This window comes from Anticarsia gemmatalis, chromosome 8 (assembly GCF_050436995.1).
Source record: "Anticarsia gemmatalis isolate Benzon Research Colony breed Stoneville strain chromosome 8, ilAntGemm2 primary, whole genome shotgun sequence".
In the NCBI taxonomy this organism is placed as follows: domain Eukaryota; kingdom Metazoa; phylum Arthropoda; class Insecta; order Lepidoptera; family Erebidae; genus Anticarsia; species Anticarsia gemmatalis.
In genome coordinates this window covers 2,997,052-3,011,492 of record NC_134752.1, presented here as the reverse complement: position 1 = coordinate 3,011,492, position 14,441 = coordinate 2,997,052, and the positions used below count along the sequence as shown (strand labels likewise).

Below are 14,441 nucleotides of genomic sequence, written 5' to 3'. Positions count from 1 at the left end.
TAATATTGCGATATCTAGAATCTCATAAAAAATAGTCACCTTGTGTTCATAACAGTTCATAGCTTAGGAAGTAGAGAGCTTATATTCTTTAAACAAATTATTTAATAAAGATTTCGTAAAATAATTTTATTAATTACAAATGAACGTTATATCACAAGTCACAACATTACAATAATTGTAATGTCATTAATTATTATTGACCTACCTAAAACAGATATTTCATTTGAAATTCGCGCGGTTAGTTTTCGTGCATTTAATTGGTGTTGCTAGATAATAGTTCAACAAAATCAAACATTATAATGACAATACATTTGATTCCATGACTTGGTTACTTGAAAAAAAATACAAATCTAAAAAATCTAGAAATTTTAAAATAGTTTATTTAATTATAAATTATATTTAATGAATCGACTAATTGAAAATTTATTTTTACGGTAAATTACAGAACGTTGACATTGGAAAAACCTACTGTCAACGTTGACCTCCCCCTTCCTTCACCCTTCTTCCGATTCCGAATCATCCTTGTCATATCGTTAAAGTTATTGCAATTTTAGAAATTATTAAATTATTTTAGTTTATTTTTTGTTAATTTATAGTTGTTTTTATTGAAGACGAATCCACAATCAAAACAAACTAGTGGTAAGTTCATAATATCCTCTAATTATTTAGAAAGTGGCACATGTCGGTGGCTCATCTTATTTGATAACAAGTTATCCATAAAATTATTTTCAGGTAGACCAAAACGGTAAATTTAAGACTCAGGCTTCGGCCTGCGGTCATTACCACCTTACAACGACCAAAAAAACTTGAGACGAGCTTAAATTTTTGCCATATAGTGTACCTCCTATCAGTCATTATTTCACAACATATTTAATAATTCTGCAAGCAGCTATGTCTCAGTGGAACAACACTTACGCTTACAACAACCAGTACCAGGGCTACGGCGACCCTAACTGCCAACAATATGTTAACCAAACATACTATGCCAACAGAGCAGATCCATCCAACCAGTATGTGAGCTTTAATGAGTTTCTCTCTCAGATGCAAAGTAACGGTGGCGGTAATGCGGCTAACGCCAGCAATTATAATAATGTTCAATATGAGAACTACCCCTCTAGACAATACAACTATCAAAATGCTCCCTCAACCTCTCAGAATCCTCAAAACAATAGTTATGGTTATGCTTCCACCTCATCTAATGCGCCCGATGGAGCTGACACTTACCAGATGAATGTACAAAGTCAATACAACTCAGCGTTACCAGAATCTAATTCTTACCCAAATGAAATGATCCTCAAGTCTAATCTCACGGCTACAGCTACAGAGTTTGTGCCTAAAAGTACTTCAGTAAAACCTTCCTCTAGCACTCAAAACATTCCTAAACAAGAAGCAAAGATTCAAAATGGAGGAAATGAAAATAGAAACAATTATAATAGAACAAATGACTCTAGGAATCATTATAACAATATGAGTGAGTCTAGGAATACTCATGGTAGCTCATCTGACAGTAACTGGAGAGAGAGGCCCCAGTCTTCGCAACAGAACAGTGATGTACCTAGATCAGAGTCAAGCCACATTCCTCAAGAAGTTCAGAGGAGCCAAGAGCCCAATAACCGCTCCCGCAATCGTAACAATGAATCCAATCGTAGACAATATGAGAAGGGTAAACGCTACCAGGAGTCTAGTGCGCAGCAGGAGCATAGTACCAAGGAATCTAAGGCTCAGCAAGAGCCACCAGCTCAAGATCCACCCCAGGAAAATAGTAGACAATATAATGCAGGTAGCAGTAATCAAGACTCCAAGCACTATAACAATTCAACTAGCCCAAATCAAGAAACAAGTGATCAATATTATGAGTCAAGTAATCAGGAAGATTCTGGCAATCGTCACTATAATTCGAATAACCGAAACTACGAATCGAATAGCCGTTACAAAGACTCTAACGGCCGCAATGCTGAATCAAGCAGTCGAGGGGAATCTAACGGGCGTTACAATGATTCAGGTTATCGCAACTCAGATTCGAACAGTAGAAACTATGATTCGAATCGTTATGACTCTAGTAACAAGAGGGGCCAAAATAAGGTAAATTATAAGTCGAAAAATAAGGATGCTGATAATAGGACTTTCTACAACAGTGCTATGGGTAAAGACAGCCAGGATGTGAGGGGATCTAGAGGCGAAGGGTCTGGGCGATACAAGGGCTATGTGGGGAGTCAGAGGCTGCGTGCTGTGGAACGCAACAGCACTGAAGATGAGCAGTATGCCAACACTTATTTACAGAGAGAAGAGAAAATAGAAAGAGATCGGGAAAGGAAAGAGAAGTCTGAATATGTTCCAAGCCCCAACAGATTTAGGAAGCAACATGTCAACAATGATCAACAAGGTATGTTTATTTGTGTTTTATTATCATAGGATAAGCCTTACACTATTATCATAAAAACCTGCCAGTAAAGATAAGCTTATTTAATAGCCAGTGATTTAAACTATACAATCACTTATTTCTCTTAAGTACTTATCTAAAAGTACTGAATTAGTCTATAAAGGCTGTACTAAAATGTATATTACTCTAATATACCTTACTGACTCTATTTGGTACATAAATGTCATTATATAATGGTAAATACTAGTCACAACAAATAAAGAAGCAACAGGTAGTTCCATATTTCATAGTAAGCCAAATAACTACCAGTGGAAAATTAAATACACATACATACATACATAACATCAAACTTGGGTAAAAAAAATACATGAGTGTTGATTTTATTCAATGGTGTATGAAATATACCCACTTTTCAACATATACAATGTTAGTATCATGTAATAGGGGCGAGTCCATTACCAATATAAATAAATATTATATTTAACCCATTAACATCCCACTGCTGGGCAAGGGTCTCCTCCCAAAATGAGGGAAAGTTTGGGCCTTGAGTCCAACCCCCTGACCAATTGCAGGTTGGGATCAATATACATCATTAAAATAATGTTTCATGTATTTCAGTCCACTCTGAGATGACGCAACGCGAGCGTTTATCAGAACAGCTAGACAAAGGCACATTAGAATGCCTGGTGTGTTGTGAGCGGGTGAAGCAGACTGAACCAGTCTGGTCTTGCAGCAACTGTTACCATGTGCTACATCTACGCTGTATACGCAAGTGGGCTATGAGTAGCATGGTTGGTGAGTAATTTATAATTGTTATTATTTTGATATTTGCGTTACCTTTTGTATTTATAGTCATAAATCTCATACTCCAGTTTGATGATGAAGTTGAAATGAATAATATATTTCCTTATGCGTAATGCGAATTTAACTTTTAAATAATGGTTTTAACTCCAATTTGTACCATTGTCATATCTTTAAACTATCGCATGTTTTGAACTAATGCAATAGTTATAGTAACACGATACAAAAGGATGCTTACAGTAATTCTTCGTAAATTCAATCTCACCAGGGCATGTAATTCAGTCGAAACATCTTGTAATAATACACATTGCTTTTGTTTTAGAGGGTAAATGGCGTTGCCCAGCGTGTCAGAACACGAACGAAGCGATCCCCACTGACTACCGGTGCATGTGTGGAGCGGTGCGCGCGCCCGAGTACCAGCGCGGCGCGGCGGGCGCTCACACCTGTGGCAGGGCGTGTCGCCGCACACGGGCGTGTCCGCACCCGTGCACGTTGCTGTGCCATCCCGGACCCTGCCCGCCTTGTCAGGCTACTGTTACCAAGTAAGTACTCACTTATAGTGTTGACTTGTCAATAAAATCGTTTGCGAGTCTTTACTACTGAAATGAGACACTTTCACACTGAAATGAGTTTTATTTATCCCGATATCATATAATTCATATAATTGCTTTGAGTTTTATAGTTTTATGTAATCTTAAAAATCTATACTTGATCATCAAGTTTTAATAAGTATCTTGTTTCACCAGGCAATGTGGTTGCGGCGCGGAGACTCGCTCTGTTCTGTGCAGTAGTAAGCTGGCGCAAGTGTGCGGGCGTGTGTGCAAGCGCGCGCTCGAGTGCAAAGTCCACACGTGCACTAAGGATTGCCATGAGGGACCCTGCGAGACCTGCAGCGAGATGGTCACGCAAGGTATGATATCGTCAACATAGTACCTAGATTTCACGTATTCTTACTCAATATTATGAGACGTTGAACAGATCTTTACGGCCTTAAAATAAAACACAGCCTATTAACGTTCATTATATTAGCTTTAAACTAACAAAGCGTATTTGAAAGAGGTTTCTATATGTGGTTATGATCTTTCTGCATCCTTTTTTAATGACATTTAGAGTCATGTAACATTTATGTCCCTGTTTGATTGAAAGCCGCCTCTATCTTTATCCAACAAGAAACCGTGTACTTGTTTGTAAAGTATAAACAACTAAAATCAAAATTGTAACCCTACAGTACACCAGTAGTGCAGATATACTTGATATCTATATTACTGGGAAAAAAAAGCTTAATAAGATTGTTGTGCCCCCAGTGTGCCACTGCCCGGCGGGCACGGCGCGCTCGGTGGCGTGCACGGCGGAGTCGGGCGGCGCGGGCGCGTGGTCGTGCGGCGGCGCGTGCGGCCGCGTGCTGGCGTGCGGCGCGCACGTGTGCCGCGCGCGCTGCCACCCCGCGCCCTGCCCGCCCTGCGCGCTGCTGCCGCGCAGCCTGCTCACCTGCCCCTGCGGGAAGAACAAGTGCGTACACACCTTTAACACATTTGATTTTTTTTTAGGCAAAGGCAAATATATACAGCCACGTTAGACATATCCCATTCTCTACAAAAGTCCAATTTCTTGAAGTGCATCCAAATGATGACATCGTTACTTTATTGCGATACATATCTTTTCAATTTCTGTCTATAATTGTTTCTTTTAATATTTATTCAAATCTTCCTTGAGTTTTAAGTTCTAACTGTTCAATCAGATCAATATGCGTCCTTTATTGTGCAGGCTGGCCCCAGAATCGCGCAAGACATGCACGGATCCAATTCCACTGTGCGGTAACATCTGTGCCAAGCCCCTGCCCTGCGGCCCCGCCGGAGACAAGCACTTCTGCAAACTTGACTGTCATGAAGGTAAAATAAAACTCGTTACTTTCAACTTAATCCTACTAATAATATAAATGTGAAAGTTTGTGAGAATGTATGTATGGATGTTTGTTACTCTTTCAAACAAATACTACTGAACCTATTACGATGAAATTTGGTATATAGGCAGCTGAAGACTCATAATAACACATAGGCTTTTAATCCCGGAGTTCCCGAGGGATCGGGATTTACACAGGAAGGATTTCAACGCGGACGAAGTCGTGGGCGGCCTCTAGTTATTAATAATTTTGTCTCTCAGAAACTTTACAGTGACAAACCTAAAATATAGCTGCTGTTGTCGGAAACTAGCAAAACCAATACGTCTTTATCACCATCGTTACTTTATTATTATTTATTGAATGTAGTATGTTTACAAAACTATGTCGTCCTTCAGGTCCTTGCCCAGTATGTCCTGACAAGACAGTGGTGCAGTGTCGCTGCGGTCACTCGAGCCGCGAGGTGCCCTGCGCTGATCTGCCCGACATGTTGAACAACGTGCTCTGTCAGAAGAAATGTAATAAGGTATGAACACTTGTACTTTTCTGTATAGAATTATTAAATTTTTTTGCTTGTCATAAAGTGATGAAAGTTAATTTTTAAAACATGAATTTTGCCTATTGGACTGGGCTATATGTTTTTAATCAGTGTAGGTGTAGACAAACCCATGATTTTTTATTTTAGAGTTTTCTATTTTATTATCTGGCAACAAAATATGCTATCGGAATACCCGCTTTAAACGCTTTGCATCTTGTCATAGGTAATTTACACCTGTTCGCAACCGCTGGTATTATAATATGTTTATTTGGTCCGTGTACAGAAGTTGTCGTGCGGGCGGCACCGCTGCCGCACGGTGTGCTGCGCGGCCACGTCGCACCGCTGCGCCGTGGTGTGCGGGCGCTCGCTGGCGTGCCAGGCGCACCGCTGCGAGGAGTTCTGTCACACCGGACACTGCGCGCCCTGCCCGCGCGTCAGTCAGTACCCAGCACTACTTACTCACACTGATATTTCTAAAAAAATGTTAAATTTATAGTTTTTTCCTTAATCGAAATATACTACAAACCAAATTTTGTCTAGGTTTCGAGGAGCTAACGTGCGAGTGTGGAGCGGAGGTGGTGCTGCCACCGGTCCGCTGCGGCACACGGCCCCCGGCCTGTAGCGCGCCGTGCACTCGGATCCGCGCGTGCCGCCACGCGCCGCACCACGCCTGCCACTCGGGCGACTGCCCGCCCTGCGTCGTGCTCACCACCAAGCGCTGCCACGGGGACCACGAGGTACACACATACTATATATATAGCAGCGTGCCGCCACGCGCCGCACCACGCCTGCCACTCGGGCGACTGCCCGCCCTGCGTCGTGCTCACCACCAAGCGCTGCCACGGGGACCACGAGGTACACACATACTATATATATAGCAGCGTGCCGCCACGCGCCGCACCACGCCTGCCACTCGGGCGACTGCCCGCCCTGCGTCGTGCTCACCACCAAGCGCTGCCACGGGGACCACGAGGTACACACATACTATATATATAGCAGCGTGCCGCCACGCGCCGCACCACGCCTGCCACTCGGGCGACTGCCCGCCCTGCGTCGTGCTCACCACCAAGCGCTGCCACGGGGACCACGAGGTACACACATACTATATATATAGCAGCGTGCCGCCACGCGCCGCACCACGCCTGCCACTCGGGCGACTGCCCGCCCTGCGTCGTGCTCACCACCAAGCGCTGCCACGGGGACCACGAGGTACACACATACTATATATATAGCAGCGTGCCGCCACGCGCCGCACCACGCCTGCCACTCGGGCGACTGCCCGCCCTGCGTCGTGCTCACCACCAAGCGCTGCCACGGGGACCACGAGGTACACACATACTATATATATAGCAGCGTGCCGCCACGCGCCGCACCACGCCTGCCACTCGGGCGACTGCCCGCCCTGCGTCGTGCTCACCACCAAGCGCTGCCACGGGGACCACGAGGTACACACATACTATATATATAGCAGCGTGCCGCCACGCGCCGCACCACGCCTGCCACTCGGGCGACTGCCCGCCCTGCGTCGTGCTCACCACCAAGCGCTGCCACGGGGACCACGAGGTACATTATGTACTCCAAATTATCTTGGTACAAACTCAGTCTCATTTACCCTTATATTACTGTACATTAAATTCGAATTGGTTTGATGTCAAACAAATTTGAAACACGGCAAAAGCATATTGGTGACGGAATTAAAATTACTGCTAAAGTTGTTGGTAGGTACTAAGTACCATAGTTAATCTTCAGTAATATTGGTATTAAAAATAATCGTTTTTACTTAATGTTTATATCAAAATATTCACCCTTGGTTTATGATTTTAGGAGCGGAAAACGATACCATGTTCACAAGAGGAGTTCTCATGCGGTCTGCCGTGTGGCAAACCTCTACCTTGCGGCAAGCACACCTGCATCAAGACCTGCCACAAAGGACCCTGCGACACTGGCAAGTAAGTCACTAACAGTTCATTTGTTTTAATAACAATAATTTCGAAAAATGGTTCTAAAGTTAGCTTTTTAATTATTATTTATCAGTAAACTAGCTGACCCGCGCAACTTCGCTTGCGTCACTTAAGATAATCATCATTTTCCCCGTTTTTGTAACATTTTTCACTGTTACTCTGCTCCTATTGGTCGTAGCGTGATGATATATAGCCTATAGCCTTCCTCGATAAATGGGTTATCTAACACTGAAAGAATTTTTCAAATCGGACCAGTAGTTCCCGAGATTAGCGCGTTCAAACAAACAAACAAACTCTTCAGCTTTATAATATTAGTATAGATGATTAAATGAAACAATTTTGTTAATCTTAAAACTCATCATTGTGTATTTTTTTAGCAACTTCTTTTAATATAGTTAATTGAAAACAAACAATATAGTTGTTTTTACGATAAGGATCTTAGTCATGATCAAATTTTTCACACCACTGCCCAAGTGGACAGGCGCGTGAACCGTCTTATTGCGCGGATCACTATTATGAAATCCGTCTTACTACTTGCGCCCACTACAGTGGGATACCATTTATGACTCTTCTAAAGTATATATTGGTCGTATCAGATGCACGCAGCCGTGCACGGAGAAGCGCGCGGCGTGCGGGCACGCGTGCGCGGCAGCGTGTCACTTCGGCGCGGCGCCGGGCTCCAGCGCGGCCGCGTGCCCCAGCGCCGCGCCGTGCCGCGCCACGGTGCGCGCCACGTGCCCGTGCCGCCGCCGCCACGCCGACCGCTACTGCGCCGACAACCAGCGGGACCTCGCCAAGTATGTACCGACACTACACTTTGTGTAACACTGCAGATATATGACTCACTTAAATGAGTAGGCATGAAGCTTACTATTTCTCCCAATTTAATGCGAAACTTCTGTGAAGATAATATTTTGTTAATACTATAAACTTTTTCCACAGAATGATGAGCGCTTTAGCAGCAACGAAGATCCAAGAGGGCGGTTCAGTTGATTTATCAGACGTGCAACGACCTGGCAACATGCTCAAAACGTAAGACATCAGATTTTTTTAAACACACACTACAAAAAACAAAATACTTGACAACGTATTTCACCTGCGTGCTACTACTACTGGTATTATATTGACATAGGTATGATAGACGCTTGCGCTAGGGAACCTGACTGATTTTTTACAACCGGCCGCCTGTCTGACGTCAACCTTCGTTGGGTACCCTACGTTCAACAGAAAATTTTGAGGGGAAATTAGGGCAATGGTTAAAGAAGAGATCTGGGATACCCATGTGTGGAGGTGTGACTGTAGAACATTGCAGCTGTAGAAAAAAGTAGGTGAAGGCTGCAGTAATTCGGGTAGGACGGGATCGCGTACCGGAATGATTACATTCTAGGATCGGACAGATGCATAGGTTAGGTAGGAACGTTCCTGACCAGTTGGCTTGCACCGGGTGCTAGTAAATAATAGGCACGGTGTTAACAAGGTGTTTGTTGTTAGCTTGGAGTGCGACGACGAGTGTCGCGTGGAGGCCCGCACGCGGCAGCTGGCCCTGGCGCTGCAGATCCGCAACCCCGACGTGTCCGCCAAGCTGGCGCCGCGCTACTCCGAGCACGTGCGCGCCACGGCCGCGCGCGAGCCCGCCTTCGCGCAGCTCGTGCACGACAAGCTCACCGACCTCGTGCAGCTCGCCAAGAAGGTAACACTACTGACACCTATGAGCTACATGTGTCGCCAAGCTGGCGCCGCGCTACTCCGAGCACGTGCGCGCCACGGCCGCGCGCGAGCCCGCCTTCGCGCAGCTCGTGCACGACAAGCTCACCGACCTCGTGCAGCTCGCCAAGAAGGTAACACTACTGACACCTATGAGCTACATGTGTCGCCAAGCTGGCGCCGCGCTACTCCGAGCACGTGCGCGCCACGGCCGCGCGCGAGCCCGCCTTCGCGCAGCTCGTGCACGACAAGCTCACCGACCTCGTGCAGCTCGCCAAGAAGGTAACACTACTGACACCTATGAGCTACATGTGTCGCCAAGCTGGCGCCGCGCTACTCCGAGCACGTGCGCGCCACGGCCGCGCGCGAGCCCGCCTTCGCGCAGCTCGTGCACGACAAGCTCACCGACCTCGTGCAGCTCGCCAAGAAGGTAACACTACTGACACCTATGAGCTACATGTGTCGCCAAGCTGGCGCCGCGCTACTCCGAGCACGTGCGCGCCACGGCCGCGCGCGAGCCCGCCTTCGCGCAGCTCGTGCACGACAAGCTCACCGACCTCGTGCAGCTCGCCAAGAAGGTAACACTACTGACACCTATGAGCTACATGTGTCGCCAAGCTGGCGCCGCGCTACTCCGAGCACGTGCGCGCCACGGCCGCGCGCGAGCCCGCCTTCGCGCAGCTCGTGCACGACAAGCTCACCGACCTCGTGCAGCTCGCCAAGAAGGTAACACTACTGACACCTATGAGCTACATGTGTCGCCAAGCTGGCGCCGCGCTACTCCGAGCACGTGCGCGCCACGGCCGCGCGCGAGCCCGCCTTCGCGCAGCTCGTGCACGACAAGCTCACCGACCTCGTGCAGCTCGCCAAGAAGGTAACACTACTGACACCTATGAGCTACATGTGTCGCCAAGCTGGCGCCGCGCTACTCCGAGCACGTGCGCGCCACGGCCGCGCGCGAGCCCGCCTTCGCGCAGCTCGTGCACGACAAGCTCACCGACCTCGTGCAGCTCGCCAAGAAGGTAACACTACTGACACCTATGAGCTACATGTGTCGCCAAGCTGGCGCCGCGCTACTCCGAGCACGTGCGCGCCACGGCCGCGCGCGAGCCCGCCTTCGCGCAGCTCGTGCACGACAAGCTCACCGACCTCGTGCAGCTCGCCAAGAAGGTAACACTACTGACACCTATGAGCTACATGTGTCGCCAAGCTGGCGCCGCGCTACTCCGAGCACGTGCGCGCCACGGCCGCGCGCGAGCCCGCCTTCGCGCAGCTCGTGCACGACAAGCTCACCGACCTCGTGCAGCTCGCCAAGAAGGTAACACTACTGACACCTATGAGCTACATGTGTCGCCAAGCTGGCGCCGCGCTACTCCGAGCACGTGCGCGCCACCCATAGTTAACAAAATACGTTTGGTGTCTCTCTTTCAGCTTATACTACTTTACTGTAAAGGGGGGGCTACACGTTACATCGACCTCATGGCCTATGTCTAGAAATCACATCTTTCACGTTTGCAAATTCTTCTTAAACGCCACCTGATATGTTTGTCATCATTTTGATAGGATCAGGCCGTTGCATATGTATTTTACGAATAGAAATACAAAAATGTCTCACGGTCCTCTTTATTACTTAAGTTTCAATGCTCCTATTTTGTACACAGTCTAAGCAGAAGACGCGCGCGCACTCGTTCCCGTCGATGAACTGGCAGAAGCGTCAGTTCATCCACGAGCTGTGCGAACACTTCGGCTGCGAGAGCGTGGCCTACGACGCCGAACCTAACAGGAATGTTGTGGCAACCGCTGATAAAGAAAAGGTAATTTTAATCGCTTTGCCTTTACACTTATACTCACGTCAAAATAACTGTGTCACCTAGATTTATTTATATCTATCCGACTATTCCGCCAACTTTGAATATAGGTATTTTCCTAGGTATGCCACTTGAGACTGTGCTTTTCTCATTCAATACACATTTGATTAACCAGGTGTGTTAAATCATTAACAGTATTTGACAACATTCTTCAGTGGACAGCATAACCTGGACTCTTCAATATTCTTTGTCCTTAATGGACATAACGTAAATTTATGGTTTGTGTGGTCGTCAGTCGTGGCTGCCAGCCATGAGCGTGTTGGAGGTGCTGGCGCGTGAGGCGGGCAAGCGCCGCGTGCCGGGGCCCGTGCTGCGAGCGCCCGCGCCCTCCGCCGCCCCCGCCACACACAGCGCCGGGGCCGCGCCACCCGCCACTTCCAAGTACGTACTATATTAATACACTATGATGTACACACACTGTTACGACTATTTTCACTATTTTTTATCATAAATTTTATTTTTTGTGCCTATATCTACATACTATTAGTTTATTTGCTAATCCAGTATTGAAATCCATAGAAGGCAATATGAATGCTGTAATAAACGATTATTGTACTAAATAACTCTGATCGCCAGGTCTTCAGGTGGCTGGGCAACACTAACATCAACCAACGCATGGGCGGCCCGCAGTCAACCGAAACAACCACCACAACCGGCACCCGCGCAGCCCGCGCCCGAGAAAATCGACTACTTCGACAACCCGCCAGACAACTAGCGCAATTAGCTCAATACTAGCCTAAACGGTACACTCAGTGCATATCACTACATATATCAAGGTTTATATTATACGTTAAAATTGACAAGTCATGTCAGGTAATGTCAAGCTAATCCAATAAATTTAATTGTGGACCGAGTTTTTCGTCTGGCAACATTGAAATTGGTGGGAACATAACAGAATAACCATTGAATTAAAAAAAAATTAGAGCCTTGTATGCAATGTTATCGGAAGCGGGAGTTTGCAAAATGTTTTCACCTACTGTACTCAAGGGGTAAAATACAATATCTGAAATAAATATTAGAATATAAAAGCATGAAATCCTTTGACAGGCAGACGAATGGAAGATTAGAGCAGAGCCTTTGGGTGTTAACACGTTCGCTGCCCCTGACGCGTATGTGCGTTTTGTAGAACGCACATACGCGTCGCGGGCAGGGAACGTGTTGAAGTTTAAAACAAAGTTGAACTAACTCATGTTTGAAAGTCTAGGAAGATTTATTACATAATAGAATACGGGAATTAACGCGAATACGCATTTTAACAAACAATGTCTTGACGTTTCGGCGCAAGGTACACTGCAAGAATGAGTTGGTACTGTTAAACGTTAGTGAAATAGGCCGCCGGACGGTATATCAATTATTAAGTCAATACTAATTGAATTATTTAGATATCTACAATGTATTGTAATAGTTAATTATAATAGCCAATTTACGAGACAATTATTGATATTGAACAGGTTATATGATAGAATAAATTTCTGTTCAGTTTGCAAATAATATTAATTTCGATTTGTGACCATTTTATTTACAAACTCCGATTGAATATTGGTTTGCTTATTACACCACTTTGTTTTAATAGTTAAATAAATTTACTGATAGTTCCCTAACGTTATTTATTTTTATTGTTATTTATAATAAAATTGTTATATCACAGTTAAATTATAAGAATGTCTATAGTCATGTTTGCTTTCCACAATGCACTGAGTGTACACCACGAGACAATAGTGTCAATTTTATATACTTATATTTATTCATATTGTAACTTTAACTAAATCAAAATATCAAATATAATATTGATTGTTGTTGTACCGGGGCAACTGTATTCTGTGTTGTTTCTCGCACGGCAGTGTTAAATTCTTGAGTTTGCATCGTACAATAAAAAAAGTATAATCGCCAAACTATCAAATAAATATAGCACAAATAAATGTGAAGCACTGTTCATGTCCCACTGCCTGTAATAGTAAACGCATATTTTTACTGGATTTTTTAAAGAGTTGTTAAACATTTATTGTGAAGGAATCAAGCTTACGCTGCGCCAATAGCCGAGCACGCCTTACAATTTTACCGTCACACGATGTTTAGTAAAATATTTACATGTGTATTTAAAATATTATAACTGTATTAAAGTAGGCCTGTACTACTTATAAATAAACTATATTCAACGTAACCTACAGAAAAAATCAAAAACATACAAAAAAATACATTTCATGGATAAAATAATTGATTAGATTAAATGTTTACGGTAAGCTTACGGATATTGCACATTTGGAAATATTAAATTATTGTGATTTAACAGGCCTTCATTTTATGCAGAAGTTGATGCCTTTTATTGCCTTCCTTATAAAAATACAACATTGCTATATGCGCCTTAGGGAACACACGAAATGACCCGTATCACATACACGAGGGTCAATTACAGATTATATGTATATGTATTGCCAGAGTTAAATATTTTTATAAAGAAGGCTATTTATTATTGTTATCACTGGTTCAATTTTTTATTCTATGATACATGTTTATTTTCTCATGTTCACTTCCGTAAAATAGCTTCCATTTGTTAGAATAATTGTAAACATGTACTGGCCTAGAGTTGTCACGTTTTCGTTATAAATATTATTGTATTGATCTAGTTTGAATGACTGTTAATGACTTTACGTTATCTTGTAGTTGTGTATTCACTGGGCAAGATATTAACAAACATTCTGTAGATAGATCTGAGGTACGATGGGCATGTCTAAAATTAAGTTATTTCACGTGTAGGATTGCCAATATTTGTTAGTTGACCAAAGCTTATGAATAATGGTGCCCTCGAAAACTATTTACAAGCAGCAACAAATATCTACTGAGCTGCAGAAAATCGTTCAAATTCTTAATTGTCTCGAAAACATTGCACGTCCATTTGTTGCCCAGTGAATACCAGCTCGCTCATGGTCTCAGACCTTAGGAAATTGCGACACGAACACTTACACAGAAAATTATAAGTGTTCACTATTTTTCACACTAAATTATTTAAAATGTTTTTCAAAAATCTAAGTTTATAGAAGAAATATCGGTTGTCTATTTTTCCTATAAAACTGGCTTGTTTTTGATACGAATTTAAAGGTGAAGGGAGTGCGTTCTTATGAAACTTTTCGATGTAAAACCTCTATGTAGACATCTAAATAAATATTGTAACTAACTTAAATTCGCTGTTGTACAGGCGACATGTGTAATAAAGTGTTACATATTTGCTATATTTTTTTATTTACCAACTATTATATCTAAAACTCGGGTATCTATGCTAATAATAATAAAAAGA

The 14,441-nt window shown here is 44.2% G+C and overlaps 1 protein-coding gene across 1 annotated transcript; it reads left to right on the top strand.

Annotated features, from left to right (window-relative positions):
* The first annotated feature begins 488 nt into the window (after positions 1-488).
* On the top strand, positions 489-14,374 carry stc (nuclear transcription factor, X-box binding stc). The gene is made up of 17 exons (XM_076117122.1): positions 489-639; positions 733-2,383; positions 2,999-3,175; positions 3,504-3,723; positions 3,928-4,091; positions 4,486-4,690; positions 4,946-5,070; positions 5,477-5,604; positions 5,900-6,053; positions 6,157-6,353; positions 7,441-7,565; positions 8,174-8,374; positions 8,520-8,609; positions 9,069-9,267; positions 10,943-11,095; positions 11,385-11,530; positions 11,726-14,374. Exons 2-17 carry the CDS (start codon positions 892-894, stop codon positions 11,862-11,864), a joined length of 3,915 nt encoding a protein of 1,304 aa, XP_075973237.1. The 5' UTR covers positions 489-639; positions 733-891; the 3' UTR covers positions 11,865-14,374.
* The last annotated feature ends 67 nt before the right edge of the window (positions 14,375-14,441 follow it).